The 22,340-nt window shown below is 38.6% G+C and overlaps 1 protein-coding gene, 1 long non-coding RNA gene and 3 other non-coding genes across 5 annotated transcripts in view; 1 reads left to right on the forward strand and 4 right to left on the reverse strand.

The window, feature by feature from the left end:
• LOC125801081 (uncharacterized) overlaps positions 1–22,340 on the reverse strand; it is a 156,342-nt gene that overhangs the window by 109,010 nt on the left and 24,992 nt on the right. The window lies entirely within an intron of this gene.
• On the forward strand, positions 1,002–22,006 carry amer3 (APC membrane recruitment protein 3). Its single transcript, XM_007238771.4, has 3 exons — positions 1,002–1,277; positions 2,680–5,418; positions 18,084–22,006. The coding sequence occupies exon 2, from the start codon at positions 2,701–2,703 to the stop codon at positions 5,401–5,403; it is 2,703 nt and encodes a 900-aa protein (XP_007238833.3). The 5' UTR covers positions 1,002–1,277; positions 2,680–2,700; the 3' UTR covers positions 5,404–5,418; positions 18,084–22,006.
• On the reverse strand, positions 6,121–6,203 carry trnal-uaa (transfer RNA leucine (anticodon UAA)). Its single transcript has one exon. It is a non-coding gene; the product is annotated as a tRNA-Leu (tRNA).
• Positions 6,470–6,552, reverse strand: trnal-uaa (transfer RNA leucine (anticodon UAA)). Its single transcript has one exon. It is a non-coding gene; the product is annotated as a tRNA-Leu (tRNA).
• trnal-uaa (transfer RNA leucine (anticodon UAA)) lies at positions 6,706–6,788 on the reverse strand. The gene has a single exon. It is a non-coding gene; the product is annotated as a tRNA-Leu (tRNA).

A 22,340-nucleotide genomic window follows, 5' to 3' on the forward strand; every position in this document is an offset into this window, starting at 1 on the left:
GGTTTTGATCCAATTCCGAACTTTTATTTTGAAATACTAAAAAATGTTTATACAATGATTAAAATTAGATATATACAAACAACCAATTCTTTCTATTTTATACAACTTTCACTTCTTTTGTTTTTTTCTTTTACTTTTTCAATTCTTTCAATTTATTATGGTAGAACATATGATTTAGAGAGTTGTGCAAATTAGCAAATTAGTGTTTTTATTAAAATAATAAACTATTTTCTTTATTTATTTTCTTTTTTCCCAATAATAATATTACATAACCACTTCTGACATATTCTGACTAATCTCCAAAAAATATGGTATTTTCTTTCTTTTTTTAAATCATATGTTTTACATAAGAACTAATAATTCTAATATATATCTATATGTATAATACAAAAAATAAGAGAGAGCACTTAAAAATGATGAGTTTCTTTGATTTTACCAAATTAAAAACCTCTGGAATTTAATCAAGAGGAAGATGGATGATCACAAACCATCAAACCACCAAACTGAACTGCTTGAATTTTTACACCAGGAGTAAAGCAGCATAAAGTTATCCAAAAGCAGTGTGTAAGACTGGTGGAGGAGAACATGATGCCAAGATGCATGAAATTAAAACTGTGATTAAAAACCAACCAGGATTATTCCACCAAATATTGATTATTTCTGAACTCTTAAAACTTTATGAATATGAACTTGTTTTCTTTGCATTATTTGAGGTCTGAAAGTTCTGCATCTTTTTTGTTATTTCAGTCATTTCTCATTTTCTGTAAATAAATGCTCTAAATGACAATATTTTTATTTGTAATTTGGGAGAAATGTCTGTAGTTTATAGAATAAAACAACAATGTTCATTTTACTCAAACATAAACCTATAAATAGCAAAATCAGAGAAACTGATTCAGAAACTGGAGGTTCAGTGTTACTGTAGGTGCAGTTCTCGGCTCGGCCGGCAGGGGTCGTGGTTTGCCGCGGCGCTGTTGCGGGTTTATTAAGGCAGGTTCTGCTGTAGGTGATGCTGCTGGTGATGATGAGGAGCTGCGGATGCGGCTGTGGAGCATCTTCTCAGCTCGCGCTCGAATTTCTCGCTTTATCTGACTGAGATCTTCAGGAATATCGGTGCAGATCGCGGTTCCAGCCTTCAGACCCGCTCCTGCAGATCCCCCGCCCTGCAGAACCTGCAGAACCATGATCCAACCAGCAGAACCCTGGAGCTGCTGTTTACTGCACTGGAGCTGCTGAGCCTGCAGCACAGTCTGATCTACAGTCTGATCTACACTGAGGTAACTGAGCTCCAGTCTGATTACACTCTGTTTAATATTAATATTTATATTATTAATATTATAAAAAGGCTCTAACTGGCTGATTATGGAGGAGCAGTGTACCTGTATTAGTGTTTTGAGGGGACTGGTGTGATTTATTCATTCCTATAGGGGGTAGTGTGTGTGTGTGTGTGTGTAATGAGGCTGAAATAAAGCTACACACACTTACATTAAACATACTGTATGTAAATCCATTGTATTATTATTTATTTATTAAACATTTCATAATTTATTTTTTTGTATTTTTATCTTTTCAAGAAGACCTAAACCTAAAACTGAGCAAATTTATTATTGTGCTATAATAAATACAATTTACTAACTATTTACTGTATTTACATTAACTAATATTTACATTATTAAATCAATAAGCCAGGGCACACTACTTCTGTATTCCTGTTACTAGAACTCACTCCTGTTACTCTTTATGTTTTGAGTAACAGGACTGAGTTTGTAGCAAAGAATTAGCAATAACATGAAAATTGGCTAAATGGTGGCTACGCTAACAGCACGAGGACGCTGAGCACATTCTAGTGATTTCCCCAAAATTTGCATTTTAAAACTAAACAAAAAGCATCTAAGAATTTATTTGAGTAACAGGGGGGATCAGTTTGTGTGTAATGAGGCTGAAGGAAAGCTACACACACACACATACTGTATGTAAATACATTGTATTATTATTTATTACACATTTCATAGTTTAATTTTTGTATTTCTATCTTTTCAAGAAGACCCAAACCTAAAATTCATCAAATTAATTATTGTGCAATTTATTAAACAAATGGATAAACGATGAAGCAAAGATAATTAGAAAAAAAAATGGTTTACATTAACTAATATTCACATTAAAAAAATCAATAAACCAGGGGGCAATACTCCTGTATTCCTGTTACTAGAACTTACTTCTGTTACTCTTTATGTTTTGAGTAACAGGACTGAGTTTTTAGCATAGAATTAGCATAAACATGACAAATAGCTAAATGGCGGCTATGCTAATAGCACGAGGACACTGAGCACATTCTAGCGATTTCCACAAAATTTGTATTAAAAAAAAGAAAATCTAAGAATTAATTTAGGTAACAGGAGAGAGTTACCATAAAATACCTCAAATTGCTATTTTTCCAGTGCTCTAAGCAGTTTTTATTTTTATTTTTCTGTATTTTAAAGTTATTTTGTGTGCACATTTTTTACATGTAATTTCCTGGGGACAGAAGTGGCACCCATTCAGCGTAATATGCCTTATATATTTAAATAAATAATTTAAACTAACTATGAGTTTCCTTCTACAGTGCAGGATGTGATATTGTTGACACCCCTTATCTAAATAACCTTATCTAATTCAAACCTCCTTTCTTTCTCTTTCCAGTTAATAATGTGACCAGGCTGTATGGAGTTCCCGAAAAGCCAAAAACCACCTCAAGGGGGCCGAACCGGCCTCAAACCCGAGCCAGGAAAAGGTGAAATTCCATCCAGCTCCAGACATGAACCTCTTGCATCTCCAGGAACTTTTCCAGCTACAGATACCCTGGACTCACCGTCACCAGAACTTTGTTCCAGTCCAGAGGACTGGACCCAAACCTGTAGCACTGTTAAAAAGAGCAGAACCCATGACTGTGTGGTGGAGAGAGCAGTGAGTCCTGGGGGCAGAGATGGGTCTCGAACTTCTACCACGCATCGTCATCGCAAGCTCGTCAACAGCGCCAGCTTCTGTGGGTTTGGGTCGACTCGTGTGGTGCTACATGAGAATCAGAACACGCCTGGCTGCACCCGGGAAATCATTGATTACCGCAATCTAACACCTCAAGTACCGTTTGTGCCTTCGGTCGCCAAGTCCATTCCAAAGAAGAGGATCTTTCTTAGGAAGCCCAGGAAGGCAATCAAAGACTTTTTTGTTCAGAAGAAGCAAAGCGACGAGAAAGACACGTCGCCTTGTACGCCAAGCAAGCATGGAATGACATTTAAGAGGAGTAAGATGTCAAAGTCCTCAAGACGTCGAAATCAGAGCAGGACCTCTCTCGAAATGAAGGACATTCTTTCAGACTCTTCGAGCGAATGTGGTGCTGACGTCTGTGAGGATTCAGTGTCTCTAAAAAGTTTCGGATCTCAAGCCGGATGTGGAGAGATCTTTGTGGACGAAGATTACCTCGTGTCGCTTGAGGGAACACCTAAGATCGAGGTTCATAAGGATGCTGGCGAAACGTCGAAACCCAGTCCGACCACTCCTGCCTTTCAGGGTGGCAAAGAGCAGTTGGCATCACCTGCTCAACCTGAAGTCTTAGACCTGTTTGAGTTGTGGAAGACCTTCAACAGGACAGTTCTCGTTGGGCAGAACTCGGAAGTAAGCTCTGACAGTAAGGCGACCACAACACCAGCCTCACCAGCCTCAATCTTACCTTCCACAAACAAGGCAGCTAGTCCCTTGGAAAGCCCTTCTACTCCAGTTGCAAATATCCCCGAATCATTGAATCATGCAAATACAGAAACACCCAAAAGTGAAAACCAAGAAAGCACCAGTGACGAAGGATACTGTGATTATGCTTCCAATGAAGACCACACCAGAAGTTCGCTGACACCAGTACATTCTGGAACGTTCCCTAGAGACACCTACAGTGGAGACGCTCTGTACGAGCTTTTTTACGATCCCAGCGAGAGATCGGCAGAAATGACCCCCATCTTTGATGACGAGATGGATCTAACCCACAGTATTATTGGCCAATCAAGTGACCTTCCGTTGTCCATGTACAGCTTCCATGTTGGAGCCGAAGAGAACCTGGCTCCACCTCTGGCAGTGGACTTCATTAGCCATGAGCTTCTCCAGAGCAACTGGGCTGGGAAGGACTGCCTGCTGAAGCTTTGTGACACTGAAATATCCTTGGCTATGGGTATAGTGAGTTGGTTGAAGCAAAAGACGAGCACTGGAGGTAAAGGAGATGCATGGGAAGAGGGCAAATCCCAAATTCCAGCAGGTATTGCAAGTGTACCTAAAGGTTTGGGACTAAAGAAGGCCAACAGTAGAGAAGACATGGCTGACTTTAGATCAAGGGAAACATTTCAAGTAGATGCAGATCATCTAGACTCAGTAGACTCTCCAAAACAACGTGCCGGAGTGGTTTCAACTGTTGCGACCCCAGAGAGTCTACCCAGGACTCCGTCATCAGGTCAAGTGTGCTTCCGCATCTTCAATATCAATTCTCCTTTGACTCCAACGAGGGATTTGCAGTCTCCAATGGCACCTACTCCTGGCTCTGGGACAGGTTCCTTGTTTGTGCTCGCAGTAAACAAAGAATCTCTTTGTGAATCTTGCAAAGCCTCCCTGAAACAGGGCGCCAAAGAGCTGCACCTGTGCCATTCCTGCACCTCCTTCATAGAACGCATAAAGACGTCAGAGCTTTGGGCCAGAGCCACCCTCCAACAATCGAAGACTGTAGGAACTCCTCAGTCATTGAAAGGAGGGCTTCTACTGTCTCCTAGCAGCAGTTGCGGGGTAGCAAGTGACATTAGTCTACTTTCTCTAGTAGAGCAATGTGCAAGCCAGGTCTCTTCGCTTAAGATTAACAAGTATCAAAGTAACTTTCCTGATCATGAAGCCACCAGTCGTAAAGCAATCGCAGAGTCTGGGAAAGATATGCAACCGAAGAAAGACCCTGAGAAAAAGTTCCTTAAACCCAAGCACAAGAAGAAAGTGAAGATTTCCACAAAGGGTAGCCTGCACTTTGGCGATGATCCTAATGTCAGAAATGGCATCACCCACGATTCTCACAGTCCTTCTGTTTTGGAAGCAGAGGGGCTTGGACTCGTCACAACAAACGATTCAGACGACTTAGTTCTGGAGACGTATAAGAGTCTGTGCCGCCCACAAACAAATAAACTCAACGATACAGATGTATCTCAAGCTTCTAGACCCACTTCTCTTCCACTCTCGAATGTTACCGGCTCTGAGTTCTCAAGGAAAGAGCGTCACAAAGTCAAAGAGAAACCTCACGAAAGGTCTCGGCGACACAAGAAGCCAGTGGTGAACAAGGAAGGACTGTCTGACAAGGTCTTCCCAGAGGAGAAGAAGGTGGAACGAAAGCGCAGGATGAAGAAGTGATCCTGTGCAAAGCAGGTGCTGCCTTCTTTCAGATATTAAATATATGCATGCTACTTTTTATTGGTTGCTGGTTTATCTGTTGGTTTTCACATGAATGGGGGCAGTTTCCTATACAGGGGGTAAGCCAAGTTTTAGACTACACAGAATTTTGAATGGATATTTTCAATTGAAAGGAATATTTAGTAAACAACTAGGCTTAATTACCGTCCAGGACCTTCCCCATAGTTCATTAGTTCGGGTTTAGGAATGGTTTGGTTTGGTTTTAAACAGTGAATGAGCCAAGTGCAATCAAATGTGTTATAACAAACACCAAAGAACATAATTTGTTCCTCTATGTAAGTAAGATCACATTTAACCTAAACAATGCAGGTAAGAACAATTGTGTTCTGAGATTACAGCTGGAATCCAAAAAATGACAATTTGACAGGCAATGTTTCCCACATTAAATTGCTGCATTTGGTAAAAGAAACCTTTACCAGGAGTGGGGTTTGAACCCACGTGGACATTTGTCTATTGGATCTTAAGTCCTTAACCTTAACCAATCGGCCATCCTGGTTTACAGTGGTACTATTTGAGGCTATCAATGGCCTTAGAACATGCTGGCAGCTAATCGCGTAGAACAGTGGATAACATATGGCATACTGGTAGTCTTAAAGAGATTTAACGCTAATAGTGTGATGCTAAAGGTAGGAGTACTCCATCTCTAGTGTAATCTTTTACCAGGAGTGGGGTTCGAACCCACGAGGACTTTAGCCCATTGGAACTTAAGTCCAACGCCTTAACCACTCGGCCATCCTGGTTCACAGTACTTGTTTTATAGTGGAACTAGTTGTGTGAATTTAAGCTCCAAAACACCCTTGCACCTAATATTGTAGACCAGACCTTTGGTTTAGAACATACAACCCTTTCCTGCACATTAATTGCACATTCTAGCAAGTCTGAAGGAACCATATTATGGTAGTTAACAAAGGCACAATGGTTCCAGCATCTTTCAAAACATGTTAACGTTAAGGGTTCTTTAAAAGGGGTGCTAACAATGCAGCACCCCAACAGTAGAGAAGGTCTTTACCAGGAGTGGGGTTTGAACCCACGAGGACATTTGTCCATTGGATCTTAAATCCAACGCCTTAACCACTCGGCCATCCTGGTTCGCAATTGTGTTTTAGTTGGGGATTTTAAATGCTTTAGACATGATGGCACCTAAACACACAGAGGAGCAGTTTAATTATGGCATGCAGGTCATCAATGCTAAGAGTTTGGCGCTAAAGGTAGGAGTACTCCACCTGTAGAGGTGAAGTACTTTACCAGGAGTGGGGTTCGAACCCACGTGGACATTCGTCCATTGGATCTTAAGTCCAACGCCTTAACCACTCGGCCATCCTGGTTCATGTTATAGCACTTTTTCCACCAAAAGATAATTTCATTTCAGTTTCATTCGGGTTAATAAGAACTGTGGTGCTTTTCACCAAACCAGCCCAAGTTTCCACCATTTTTAATGGAACTGTCAAAACCTCACATCACACATTATCAACAGTGGGCGCAGCACAGCGGTGGTGAACAGAAGCGGTCATGGTTTGCATGGAAGAACCTAGTATTCTTCGGTTCCCACTGCAAACAAACATTTCTGGTTCCAACAAACATTTCTGGCAAAAAGGGTCAAACCAGTTCAGAATTAAGTTTGCAAACCAGAATGGTGCTGGTGTTGGGCTGAATTCAGCACCCCCACCTGGAAAAACACCCCCTCTTGGGAGAGTATTTCTAAGTACTTTTATTAAGAAAATAGTCATGTCACCTGCATCCTTTCCCAAGAGGAGGTACTTTTTCTGGTGGGGGTGCAGATTTTGGCACCATAGCACCCCTGTCAGGAAAAGCACCCCCTAACAGGAGAGGTTGCGGGTGACATGACTACTTTTCATTTATTCTTTTTTTTTTTTTATATAATTTTATTTCTGATTTTTCCCCATTTTCTCCCAATTTGATATCCAATTGTCCCACCCCTTTGTGCGTCCCCATCACCGGTGACGCCCGTGACCCTTGGAGGATGCGGACGAGCACACGTCTCCTCCGACACGTGTGAAGTCAATCACCCCTTTTTTCGAGCTGCTGCAGATGAATCACTGCCTGAGCAGCATCACAGCGCGCTCGGAGGAAAGCACAGCGGCTAGGCTCCGATACATCCACTCACAGACGCCTCGTGCCGCCCAGCGCCACCTTAAGTGTGATGGGGAGAGAGCGCCATCTACCCACCCCAGAGGGAGCAGAGCCAATCCTGCTCCCTCTGAGCGCCGGAAGCTGATGGCAAAGCTGCATGAACGGGGGTTCAAACCTGCGACCTCCTGCTCATAGTGGCAGCTGGACCACTCGGTGCCTTACTTTTCACTTATTCTTAGGAGTCAGCGTAGCTTAGAACATTATCTTGAGTATTTTCATTTTATAGAAAAAAAGTTAAAGCCAAGAAGATGCTTTTCCTGGCGGGGGTGCTGAATTCGGCACAACACCGGTTTCACGTCAGTGGAAAAGAGCTATTAAAGGGTATTAATGCTAAGAGAGTGGTACTAAAACTGGGTAGATAATTACCAGGAGTGGGGTTTGAACAGACGTGGACATTCGTCCATTGGCTCTTAAGTCCAACACCTTAACCACTCAGCCATCCTGGTTTACATGTCATGTTTACTAGCACATCCATTCCCTTTTCTTTAGAACATCTTCAGTTTTTCTTAGACTGCTGCAGTTCAGGTCCTCTAAAGCACATGTTCTCAAACCGGACCTCAGGCCCAGAATTCTGCTCTGATTCTGCTGATGTTTGGAGGTTGGGAATAAATCGAGTGTGGTGTGATCTGTTTAGCCGTCAGTCTTCTCTCTGGTGGATCTGAGGCAGTGCAGTCCTCGCTCTCAGGTGGTTAATATCGAGTGTGAGCTCTGGTGTAGTGGTGAAACAGACACTATGATAAGTGATGCCTCTCTGAAGCCTCGGGGGAGGATCTGACCTTGTCCTTCCTCTCGCTGCCAGTTCCTCACTGTGCTGAAATGCTGTCAGACATCGCTTCTCCTTCAGTTCACTCGTTTAGCGCTAGCGTAGCCCTGGAGCTCAGAGGGGTTGCCATGTGTTCTGCATAAAACAGATTATTGTTTGATTCATTGGTTCTACTGAAACCGAGGTTATAAAAAAAAAAGAGTTTATCCTGCGGTTCTGTGTCGGCATGGGTACATTTATTAGATACAATCTCACGGAACCACTGCTATAGCTTTTATTTAGGTTGACTATATGAACCAATATATCGCATATTCTTTATATATTATATATTTAAATAGAACATATTATGCAAAACTTACTATTTGTCTGTTTTTGTATTTCCACTTTCCATCCATTCATTCATTTTCTAAAAATGTCTTTGCTTTTACCAAATTAAAAACCTCTGGAATATAATCAAGAGGAAGATGGATGATCACAAACCATCAAACCACCAAACTGAACTGCTTGAATTATTGCACCAGGAGTAAAGCAGCATAAAGTTATCCAAAAGCAGTGTGTAAGACTGGTGGAGGAGAACATGATGCCAAGATGCATGAAATTAAAACTGTGATTAAAAACCAGGGTTATTCCACCAAATATTGATTATTTCTGAACTCTTAAAACTTTATGAATATGAACTTGTTTTCTTTGTATTATTTGAGGTCTGAAAGTTCTGCATCTTTTTTGTTATTTCAGTCATTTCTCATTTTCTGTAAATAAAAGCTCTAAATGAGAATATATTTATTTGGAATTTGAGAGAAATGATGTCCGTAGTTTAAAGAGCAAACTCTCTTCATTTTTTTTAGAGCTGCAGACTCTACTCTAACTTTTAATAGATAAAATAACTTCACTTTAATTTATTAAAAAAACATTTAAAACTGGTTCTGACAGTTTTTGCCAATTTTTAAATATCTGTTTTCAAATTATACATTTTATTTGATGTGTTTTTTCTCTAGTTCTTGATCATTGTTTTTTTTTCTGCTGGACGCTGTGTGGGGGGAAGGGCTGCTATTGGCTGAGGACAGTTTCTGTAAATATCTCAGGATAAGTGAGTTAGCGCTGGTGTTGCAGTTTCTCCAGGCTTTGTAATAATGAGCCGGTGCCGCCGTCACTCAGCTGGTCTATAATTAGGATGCCAGCAGGGAGCGGGCACACTGGCGCTCTATTATTAGCCACAGTGCCACCCAGCCAATCAGCACTCCAGCTTTCCAGCATATTTACTGTAGAATTATTTCAGCAGAGCTTTTTAATATTCAGACTGAGCTATGATTTACTGCATCTATAATATTAAAACCATAAAACCCTCATATATATATATATATATGCTCCAACCCTATGGATCCTAGCGGTTTTGTGTGTTAGCATTGTAGCTCTAACCCTGCTAAGGCTGGATGTTAGCATCGTAGCTGAAGTTCTGTTAGTGTTGTAGCTCCAACCCTGCCGAGGCTAACTGTTAGCATTGCGGCTAACCTTTCTGAGGCTGCATGTTAGCAGTAGCTGAAGTAGTCCAACTTTGCTGAGCCCAGTTGCTGGGTCTGTTAGCATTGCAGCTCCAACCCTTCGGAGGATGATCGTTAGCATTGTGGCTAACCTGCTCCAACCCTATGGATCCTGTCTAATTTGTTGGTTAACACTGCAGTTACAACACTGCTGAGGCCAGCTGTTAGCATTGTGGCTTAACCCCCTGAAACGTAAACGGGGTTTTTATGCTGTTGCTATGGTATATAACCTTTATTGGCTGATAAGGTGTTTGGTGTGAATGCTAAGGTGTTGCTAGGTTTAGGTAGTGTTGCTTTACATTAGCTGTTGGTTGCTAGTCTGTTACTATGTTAATGGATAGGTTTGCTAATGTCTTGTTGTACTTTAGCTGTTGGTTGCTAAGGGGTTGCTAGGCTGTTGCTATGGTATATATGGCATATAACCTACAACCTAACGCAGAGCAGAAAACACGCCCACACAGAGGCTTCATTCTCAGCACAGGACAGCTTTACTCCACTTTATCTTTACAGTAAATGAGCTGTTTACTGAATATTAATGTTTAAATAGTTTGTTAAAAAGCTGTTTATTGATCAGTGTGTGTTATTTACGGCGAGTGTGAGGATGAGTATGTAGAAATGAGTAGAGATGAGTAGAGTTGATGACTCTCAGAACATCTGAAGATCTCTCATCCTCACAGCTCTCTCTCTCTGGTAACCATAGCAACAGCGGGACCGTCTCCGAGCGAGCTGGTGCCGTTACCGTGGCGAGTCGGCCGGCCGCAGCATCCACCACTTAATCATCTCAAATACAGTACATAGCAACAAGCTGTTCTACAGCGAGAGGGAGAATCTGATTGGCCGATGCCTTTTGGCTTGATTTGCATTAACAAACAGTGTGTTTAAATGTGATCAATCAATGACCCAATACTTTTTTAATCAATAATTATTACTATATATAATTATTTATTTTTATTATATTTATTCCATCCATGTATTTTCCTGGTAAATTCAGGCTGCAATATTGGAGATATTGACCCTGGTCATTTCAGTCGTTGCCTAGCAACACCTAAGCAACCAACAGCTAATGTATAGCAACATCACCTAAACCTAGCAACACCCTAGCATTCACACCCAACACCTTATTAACCAATATAGGTTATATACCAAAGCAACATCCTAGCAACACCTTAGCAACCAATATAGGTTATATACCATAGCAACAGTCTAGCAAAACAACTTAGCAACCAAGTTAGGTTATATACTGTAGCAACAGTCTAGTAACACATGAGCAATGTATTATGGTTATGTACCATAGCAACAGGCTAACAACACCTAAGCAACCAACAGCTAATGTATAGCAACACCACCAAAACCGAGCAACATCTTAGAATTTACAACCAATACCTTATTAACCACTATAGGCTGTATACCATAGCAACTGGCTAGCAACAACTTAGCATCCAATATAGGTTATATACCATAGCAACAGGCTAGCAACACCTAAGCAACCAACAGCTAGAGGATAGCAACACCTTAGCTTTCACAACCAACAACTTATCAACCAATATAGGCTATATACCGTAGACACAGCCTAGCAACCTATTAGCAACCAAGATAGATTATAAACCATAGCAACAGCCTAGCAACCCCTTATTGACCTATATTCGTTGTATACAATAGCAACAGCCTAGCAACCCCTTATCAACCAAAATAGGTTATATACCATAGCAACAGTAAAATCACTGTAATGGTTTTATTTTACTGCCCTTAAACCATCTCTAGGCCGTTTTTCTTGTAAAATGCTGTGTAATATTATTTTCTGTAGGATCACGCTGCTGAAGAACTTCACTGACCCTTTTTCCTCCAGACTCGTTAATAATTCAGATTGAGCTCAGTGAGAATAGAAGTTAAATAGAATTCACATTAATAATTCAGAGAGGCCGTCTGCTGCTGATGGATCCCAACAACACAATCAACCAAACCCCCACTTATATACAGTTACTAATCCGGCTTTATCTGGATTTAGAGAATCTTAATTGGATTTTTAATTGGGATTCTTTTATTCTTTTATTTTGTCGAAGTTTGCTAAGTTTAGCAACACTTTAGAAAACAGCCATTTGGCATAGTAACCACCTAGCAACACCTTAACAACCAGCACTTTCTCATAGTTACTACCTAGCAACACTTTAGCAATTTAACATATCAAAACCTAGCAAATGCTAGAGTATAGCTACAACTTATCAAGCAGCCTGTTAGCATAGTAACCACCTAGCAACACCTTAACAACCATCACTTTATCATAGTTACTGCTTAGCAAAACTTTAGCAACCAAACATTTACCATAGCAACAACTTAACAAGCAGCCAGTTATCGTAGTAACCACCTAGCAACACCTTAACAACCAGAATTTTACTATAGTTACTACCTAGTTACTAACACTTTATCAACAGCCTAGCAACAGCCAAGCAACACCTTATCAACCAGCACTTTATCATTGTTGCCACAGGGAATTAAAACCCTTATATATTTAACCACTAAACCTCCCAGGTGTCCTTGTTGGACAAAATAACGGAAACACCTAGTACTTCTGAAATTAAGTAAGATTAAAGTTTAGTCGAGTTACGTGAAACAGTTACAGTAATATAGAATAACAATAGACAGTAATACAAATAAAATGTAGACATGTAGACAAAAATAAAAGTCAAGAATCAATAATAAAATAATGAAAAGTGAAAGTATATATATATATATATATATATATAGAGAGAGAGAGAGAGAGAGAGAGAGATAATGAAATAATGGAAACACCAAATGCTTTCTGGTCCAGTGGGTCTTAAACCCGTGGCCTGCAGCGCCCCTAGTGGGCTTTGGTGGTACTGATGGAGGCACTGTTCAGTTTGTTTTTCCTTTTTTTTTGTGAAACCTGATTTTTTTTGTGTTTCTCACTAAAGTTGAAAAGTTTAAATGATTAAAACCATAGTCTTAAACTAATCAGTGTAATTAAGTAGGATTATAGATGTTTAAATTTCATAGAAACACTGTGTAACAGTACAATCTTTCAACACAACGTTTATGGAGATTTGAATTTCATTTTCCAGCAGACTTTTTTCCAGCAGCATTTTCCTTGGCACACTGCCCACACTGTACCAATTGGTTTCATATAATATTCAGATTTTCTGAGACTCAGATTTTTGAGTTTTTATTGGCAGTAAGCTTCATAATCATCAACAATAAAATAAATAAACACTTAAAATAGATCACTCTGTGTTTAATACATCTATATACTATATGAGTTTCACATTTTCAACTGAAATATTACTGAAATAAAGTAACTTTTCAATTATACTTTTTTTAGATGTTCTGGGATTAGCATTTTCTTATGAGTAAAAATTCTCAAAATAAGTGAATTAAATCAAGTACAAATCACAGATTTTCTTGGCTGAAGAAATCAGAATAAGAATCCATATACTTGACCGGTGCTTATTTTTAGTGGTTTATTTTTCTTAAAATAAGTGAAAAAGTGAAAATCTTTCATCAATTTTTCTTGGAAATTTTTTTCTTCCAATTTTTTCGTTGGAAAAATGTTTTGCCTTGGAAAAAAAAGTATTGACTTAAAAGTAGATTTTCATTTCACATGCTTTTTCTTGCAGTTACTGAATCAGTTTCTCTGATTTTGTTATTTATAGGTTTATGTTTGAGTAAAATTAACATTGTTGTTTTATTCTATAAACTACAGACAACATTTCTCCCAAATTACAAATAAACATATTCTCATTTAGATCATTTATTTACAGAAAATGAGAAATGACTGAAATAACAAAAAAGATGCAGAACTTTCAGACCTCAAATAATGCAAAGAAAACAAGTTCATATTCATAAAGTTTTAAGAGTTCAGAAATAATCAATATTTGGTGGAATTACCCTGGTTGGTTTTTAATCACAGTTTTCATGTTTTTAATGCATCATGTTCTCCTCCACCAGTCTTACACACTGCTTTTGGATAACTTTATGCTGCTTTACTCCTGGTGCAATTATTCCAGAGGTTTTCAATTTGGTAAAATCAAAGAAACGTTGGTTTTAAGTGCTCTCTTATTTTCTTCCAGATCTGAGATCTGGAGGAAGTTTAAAGAGCAGCTGGTGTTATAGAGGGATGAATACGGCTGGCTCTGGCAGTTGACGGGGTACCACTCTGAATGAACCCGAGTCAATGGGTGTTTCTACGCTCTCACTCAGGATTACTGTCGGGATTAGCCTTCATATCTCCTGCCAGATCCTCCACAAACAAATCCCCCTGAGCAGAAAATACAGCGTCAGTCTCAGAAACCCCTTCAGCTTAGTGAGAGCGAGACCATAGCAACACTAACACGGTTTATGTGGTATACAGTAGTACTTATTTATCATTGATTTGATCTGCTCAGACGATTCTAAACGCAAATCTGCCCACAGCAGTAAAACCTCTTATGGAGCCCATCATGGTGACATCATGTAAAATAAAAAGTGTGGCCACGCCTTATGATAAAAATAAAAATAAAAAATACAAATAAATAAATGAACTACAAAAAAATTAAACAATAATAATAATAATCATAAAAATAATGATTTTGTCACTAGAGGGCACACAAGTGCCTCCCCTGTCTTGTAAGTTGCCTTGAAAAGAACTAAGAACTCTTTAAATATATATTTGTTATATATATTCTGTCTCAGAATATACATATATCAGATATATAAATGATTACAGACTACACGTCTGGTGATTAGATACTTGGTTTTGCCACAAGAGGGCGCAAAACAGTCCTTTTTCCCCCTGCCTTGTAAATTGGTTGGTAAAGAACTAAAATAAGAAAATAAAAGTTAGGAATACATAAGTAAGATTAAGTAAAACAGGTACAGGCTTATTTATTCTTAACTTTTATTTATTTTCTTATTTTAGTTATTTTTCAGCTCTTTATAAGGCGATTTACAAGGCAGGGGGAAGAAGGACAGTTTTTGCGCCCTCTTGTGGCAAAACCAAGTATCTAATCACCAGACATGTTGTCTGTAATCATTTATATATCTGATATATATATATTTATATATATTCTGAGACAGAATTCTCTCTATATTTAAAGTGTTCTTTACTACGGAAACACACTGAGGACACACCCAGGCTAAATCCGGCTGACTAAACAGTGATAAGTGTGTTTTTAGCGGCGGGGAATCCTCCGGGGGCCTTCGGACAGGAAGTGTCCTCTCACACCGTCCAGATGTGGACAGCTGCAGGGAGGGACAATCGAGCAGGAACTTCAGCCACGGAATAAAATGACCATTCAGTGCTGACGGCCCTCCTGTGTCCCTGACCTCATACAGCTGTCCATCCGACTCAACGCTTCCAACAATGACTGTACTGAAGAGGGATCAGCCTGCAGCTCCAGAGCTTTATACGCTCTAAAAAGAGTTCTATATAACACTAAAATGTTTTTTTTTGACTCATAATGATACAGAATCACCAGCACTGTAATCCGTTGTACTTATACTGCTCTGTAATTAATCTACAGTTACAGTAGATACAGAATCACCAGCACTGTAATCTGTTGTACTTATACTGCTCTGTAATTAATCTACAGTTACAGTAGATACAGAATCACCAGCACCGTAATATGTTGTACCCATACTGCTCTGTAATTAATCTACAGTTACAGTAGATACAGAATCACCAGCACTGTAATCTGTTGTACCCGTACTGCTCTGTAATTAATCTACAGTTACAGTAGATACAGAATCACCAGCACTGTAATCTGTTGTACTCATACTGCTCTGTAATTAATCTACAGTTACAGTAGATACAGAATCACCAGCACTGTAATCTGTTATACTCATACTGCTCTGTAATTAATCTACAGTTACAGTAGATACAGAATCACCAGCACTGTAATCTGTTGTACCCGTACTGCTCTGTAATTAATCTACAGTTACAGTAGATACAGAATCACCAGCACCGTAATCTGTTGTACCCATACTGCTCTGTAATTAATCTACAGTTACAGTAGATACAGAATCACCAGCACTGTAATCTGTTGTACCCGTACTGCTCTGTAATTAATCTACAGTTACAGTAGATACAGAATCACCAGCACTGTAATCTGTTGTACCCGTACTGCTCTGTAATTAATCTACAGTTACAGTAGATACAGAATCACCAGCACTGTAATCTGTTGTACCCGTACTGCTCTGTAATTAATCTACAGTTACAGTAGATACAGAATCACCAGCACTGTAATCTGTTGTACCCGTACTGCTCTGTAATTAATCTACAGTTACAGTAGATACAGAATCACCAGCACTGTAATCTGTTGTACCCGTACTGCTCTGTAATTAATCTACAGTTACAGTAGATACAGAATCACCAGCACTGTAATCTGTTATACCCATACTGCTCTGTAATTAATCTACAGTTACAGTAGATACAGAATCACCAGCACTGTAATCTGTTGTACCCGTACTGCTCTGTAATTAATCTACAGTTACAGTAGATACAGAATCACCAGCACTGTAATCTGTTGTACCTGTACTGCTCTGTAATTAATCTACAGTTACAGTAGATACAGAATCACCAGCACTGTAATCTGTTGTACTTATACTGCTCTGTAATTAATCTACAGTTACAGTAGATACAGAATCACCAGCACCGTAATATGTTGTACCCGTACTGCTCTGTAATTAATCTACAGTTACAGTAGATACAGGATCACCAGCACTGTAATCTGTTGTACCCGTACTGCTCTGTAATTAATCTACAGTTACAGTAGATACAGAATCACCAGCACTGTAATCTGTTGTACCCATACTGCTCTGTAATTAATCTACAGTTACAGTAGATACAGAATCACCAGCACTGTAATCTGTTGTACCCGTACTGCTCTGTAATTAATCTACAGTTACAGTAGATACAGAATCACCAGCACTGTAATCTGTTGTATTTATACTGCTCTGTAATTAATCTACAGTTACAGTAGATACAGAATCACCAGCACCGTAATCTGTTGTACCCGTACTGCTCTGTAATTAATCTACAGTTACAGTAGATACAGGATCACCAGCACCGTAATCTGTTGTACCCGTACTGCTCTGTAATTAATCTACAGTTACAGTAGATACAGAATCACCAGCACCGTAATCTGTTATACTCATACTGCTCTGTAATTAATCTACAGTTACAGTAGATACAGAATCACCAGCACTGTAATCTGTTGTACCCATACTGCTCTGTATGTAATTAATCTACAGTTACAGTAGATACAGAATCACCAGCACCGTAATATGTTGTACCCGTACTGCTCTGTAATTAATCTACAGTTACAGTAGATACAGAATCACCAGCACTGTAATCTGTTATACTCATACTGCTCTGTAATTAATCTACAGTTACAGTAGATACAGAATCACCAGCACTGTAATCTGTTGTACTCATACTGCTCTGTAATTAATCTACAGTTACAGTAGATACAGAATCACCAGCACTGTAATCTGTTGTACCGGTACTGCTCTGTAATTAATCTACAGTTACAGTAGATACAGAATCACCAGCACCGTAATCTGTTGTACCCATACTGCTCTGTAATTAATCTACAGTTACAGTAGATACAGAATCACCAGCACTGTAATCTGTTATACTCATACTGCTCTGTAATTAATCTACAGTTACAGTAGATACAGAATCACCAGCACTGTAATCTGTTGTACCCATACTGCTCTGTAATTAATCTACAGTTACAGTAGATACAGAATCACCAGCACTGTAATCTGTTGTACTCATACTGCTCTGTAATTAATCTACAGTTACAGTAGATACAGAATCACCAGCACTGTAATCTGTTGTACCCGTACTGCTCTGTAATTAATCTACAGTTACAGTAGATACAGAATCACCAGCACCGTAATCTGTTGTACCCGTACTGCTCTGTAATTAATCTACAGTTACAGTAGATACAGGATCACCAGCACCGTAATCTGTTATACTCATACTGCTCTGTAATTAATCTACAGTTACAGTAGATACAGAATCACTAGCACTGTAATCTGTTGTACCCATACTGCTCTGTAATTAATCTACAGTTACAGTAGATACAGAATCACCATTGTCAAGTCTTACCTAAACCAATAATCTGAATTAATTATTGTAATGTTTACGTACTCTTTTCCTTTCTTCACAGGTTCTTGTTTTCCAGTCTGTGGATTCAGAAGCTCGTCCAAACCACGGATCTGGACCAGATTCCAGTGGAGAACCCAGTATATGGCAGCTAAATCTAAACCACCAGCTGTCAGAACCTCTCAGAACTCTCAAAATTCTGGACCGCACTGCCAACCGGCTCACCTGTAGCTCACAACTGATACTTACCTGTAATGCTGTGATGATACCTGTGGGAATGCTTCGTTTTTCCCGTTTATCTGCTTCCAGTTCTCACAACAAAGTGATGTCAGTAGTAGCTCTGATTCCAGACAGTGGTTTTAATACTTTTATTATCCAATTTAAATCAGAATTACCATCAAATTACCATCAGTTTTTAGCTCCAGACCCATTGTCCACCTCAACCAGCACTGGTAAAAAAAGACCTGATTATCAGTTTTAAAGAGACATCTTGAGATTAATGCGGAAAAGTACAGATACTTCGGGAATTGCAGAAAAATAAGGGTTGTAACACCATATTTCCCGTATGCAAAAAGAAATATATGAAGAATGCATTCATAAATGCATTGGAAAATCTGTGGAAAAGTGCACTTCTCCTTTATATACTTCATGCACTTGTTTAAAATACATTCAAAATGTATTTAAACTATAGTTCACGGATAACGACATACACGAACATACATTCTTTTCCACGTAGCACAGAAAAATATACAGATATATGCATATATGTGTTTATGTGTGGAATACATTATACATTTCAAATGTAAACCCACATAGAAAAGAAAAATACATAGATTTTTATTCAGAAAATACATTTGAATAGGCCTATTGTTTATACAGTCATTGCTGTAGGTTGCACTGTTATTCCAATGCTAATGCTAATGCTAACTCTAATGCAGCTTGTAGCTTCCACTATTTGTTAGCTAGCCTCGTAGCTCCACTACAGTTGTCAAAGTTATGCTACGTTCAAAAGTCGGATGATGCCACACGCTAGTTGACTTTATTCAATGTAATAATTACAATAATTTATCACTATTTCAAAACATTTTCAAAAACACACTTAGCTAACTTTAGCCTTGCCCAAGGTTTGCACTGTAACCCTGCGTTCACACTGGCCAATCAGTCTAAAAAATTTGATCAGCCAATCGCTGCACAATGTCCGTGAAGCTGTATAATTAAACTGCTGATGTGCAAGGCAGCCATCTTGGATTCTAAACCCGGGGTTGGTGAGACTCTGAGAATTTCTAAGGAGAAATTACAACCTGTAGGAGCATGCATTTTTAAAATGTCTTACATGGAAAAATCCAAAATACAAGTAAAAATGCAACCTAGCATTAGCATTAGCTGCTACGCTACATTATGGGGTAAGGTGGGGGATTCGGGGGATGGAATCGCTGCTGGTGGGTGAATCCATTAGCATCACTAGGAGCTTATAGACTAACAGATGAAGAGTGTAGTGTTAAAGTCAGATGTGTGGCCTATTGAAGTGTGCCAGAGCGTATGCTAATGAGCTAATGAATGAGGAACTGTTCCTTTGAGAACCCGTCTGTGATCTGGGCGATGTGATCTGAATTTGGCGCCCGATGTTCAATAGAGGTCCATTCAGACCCACAGCGGCCCTCGGCCCCCAGCACACAGGTGGCGAACTATTTACTGTACAGATAATCAGACGTGCTAACAGGCTACGCTAACAAACCGCCACACAAAAGCCTTCAGTCTGAGGAGTCTGTTTAAAGTGGTCTGGCTTAAATCTTTCTTTTTCCACTGGATGCCCATCGTCTCCCAGCTGACAAACCAGCCTGGCCAACTCAAACTGGTAAAACCGGTTACATTTAGGCAACGTTTGCAACGTTTTTATTTTCTTATAACGTTTAGCAACGCTTTAAAAAGTTTCAAGGAAGGGAAACCTTTACCAGTGCAATAATAATTATTATTAGAAAGTTTCTCATATAACCATTTCCAAACTAGATAAATATATGAAGAGTAAGTAAGAAATGTAAAACCCAGCTAACCAAGAACGTTATCAGAACATTTCAGGAATGTTCTGAAAGCGTGTGATGCAATAATGGTTTGCATTGCAACGTTATTAGAATGTCCCAGCATTAGCATTAGCATTCCCAGCTAAACAAATACTAACATTATGAAAATGTTAAGAGTGAGAGAGAAATGAAAACCCAGCTAACAGAAAACATTATAAAAATGTTCCAAGAAAGTTCCAAGAGGATTAGCCTCTGACATTACAGAAAAAAAACATTCAAGGAAAGTTCTTAAAGCATGTGACGCAATAATGGTTTGCATCACAACGTTTTTAGAACGTTTCTCACATAGTGCTCCCAGCTAAACGAATACTAACATTATGGAAATGTTAACAGTGAGAGAGAAACTAAAACCCAAGGAACAGAAAACGTTAAAAGAATATTTATCAACGTTTAGAAAAGGTTAAAGGATGGTTAGCCTGAATGTTATAGAAATATTAATCCAGGAATAAAACATTCCAGGAACGTTTTAAAAACATGTAACATAATAATGGTCTCCATCATAAGGTTATTAGAACGTTTCTCACATAAGTTTCCCAGCTAAACAAATACTAACATTATGAAAATGTTAAGAGTGAGAGAGAAATGAAAACCCAGCTAACAGAAAACATTATAAGAATGTTTCAAGAAAGTTCAGAGAAGATTAGCCTCTAACATTACAGAAAAAAACATTCAAGGAAAGTTCTTAAAGCATGTGACGCAATAATAGTTTGCATCACAACGTTTTTAGAACGTTTCTCACAGAGTGAAAAGGTTCCAGGAAAAATTACCCTGACTGTTATAGAAATATTAATCTTCCAGGAACATTCTGAAAACCTGTATACTAATATACTAATAGTTGGCATCATGTGTTTAGAACAATTCTCACATAACGTTCTCAAATTGTGGAAACGTGAACAAAAGTTACATTCCCAAATCTAAACATTCAAACATTGACACAAGTGTTATTGCAGCGGCTTGTTTTTACAGAAAGTTAGAAAAGGTTAAATGAATACAGACATTCAGAAAACTTGACAGATTGAGCGTTCTAAGAATGTCAGCTGTAATGTTCAAAAAATGTTCTGCTAACCAAAAATTGTTAGCTGGGAAGAATGTGAGAAACGTTGTTCTAATAACATTAGCAAACCATTAATACCTCCCATGCTTTCAGAACGTTCCTTAAACATTATTACTTTAAGGAATCTCTTCCCACAATCTCTACGAAATTAAACGTAGGAAAACGTTCTTATAATGTTCTCTATTAGCAGAGATGACCAGCATGACCAATATTAGCAAGGTAGATGTCCAGCATGGTTTTACCAACATATTCATTCTATCATTAACCACACTCTCAGCTAACAGAGAACGTTAAAATAAAAACATTTAGCATCAAAAATCCAACCAGTATATGCGTTCCTGATGAATTTCCCTATTTGGAACTAAAAAAATTCAAACATCCACGTTCTTTATTAGAATTGAATGCAGTATTAATGTAGCTGTGGGAAACTGGCGTCCATAGTTTAAACTAAGCCACGAATCTGTTTGTATTTGGGAACTTTGTTTTAATAATCTTAATTTGTCAGGATTACCAAACCGTTGAAGTTAATCATAACATGTGAAAACCAACTGAGTATCTGCATGCGAGACGATCATTTAGAGCTCTATCATTAGGCTATACGATTGGTGATTTACTGATTGTACCTTGAGAAATAAACATGTTGCATGATAATCTGCTTTTAGACCGTGTAAAATGTTATAAAGTCATATTTGTTGAAATCAGTATCTCTTTATTGGTGCAGTACAGTCTCTCGGATTGAGAGAAGGCAGCTGTTATTATTTGTGAATCTGTGCAATATCTCTGCCTGACTGTGTCCTGAATTTCACAGTTATTATTATAATGTAAATAAAAGGGTTAATAAATAATAAAAATGAACATGTGAATGTGTGTTGATATTAATATTCAGTCTTTTATCTGCTCTGGTTTCACAGATACAATTTTAGAGATTGATGTGACTTAGCTTTACATTGAATTCAGTGTTTTTTCATTGTTTTAAATGTTTAGCATTGTAGATTAATACTAAAATCATCCAAACATATTAAGAAGGAAAACATATGATATTATGTAGTAAACAAAATAGTGTTAAACAAACCATATATTTTATAGATGACAGCTTTGCACATTAGTTTACTGTTCCCAGTTTCTTTTTCCAATTCCAACTAGCAGCTACCAGTACAACTCATTTCAATACTTATTTTATTTATTTATG

The sequence above is a fragment of the Astyanax mexicanus genome, chromosome 4 (assembly GCF_023375975.1).
Source record: "Astyanax mexicanus isolate ESR-SI-001 chromosome 4, AstMex3_surface, whole genome shotgun sequence".
NCBI classification, from domain to species: Eukaryota; Metazoa; Chordata; class Actinopteri; order Characiformes; family Acestrorhamphidae; genus Astyanax; species Astyanax mexicanus.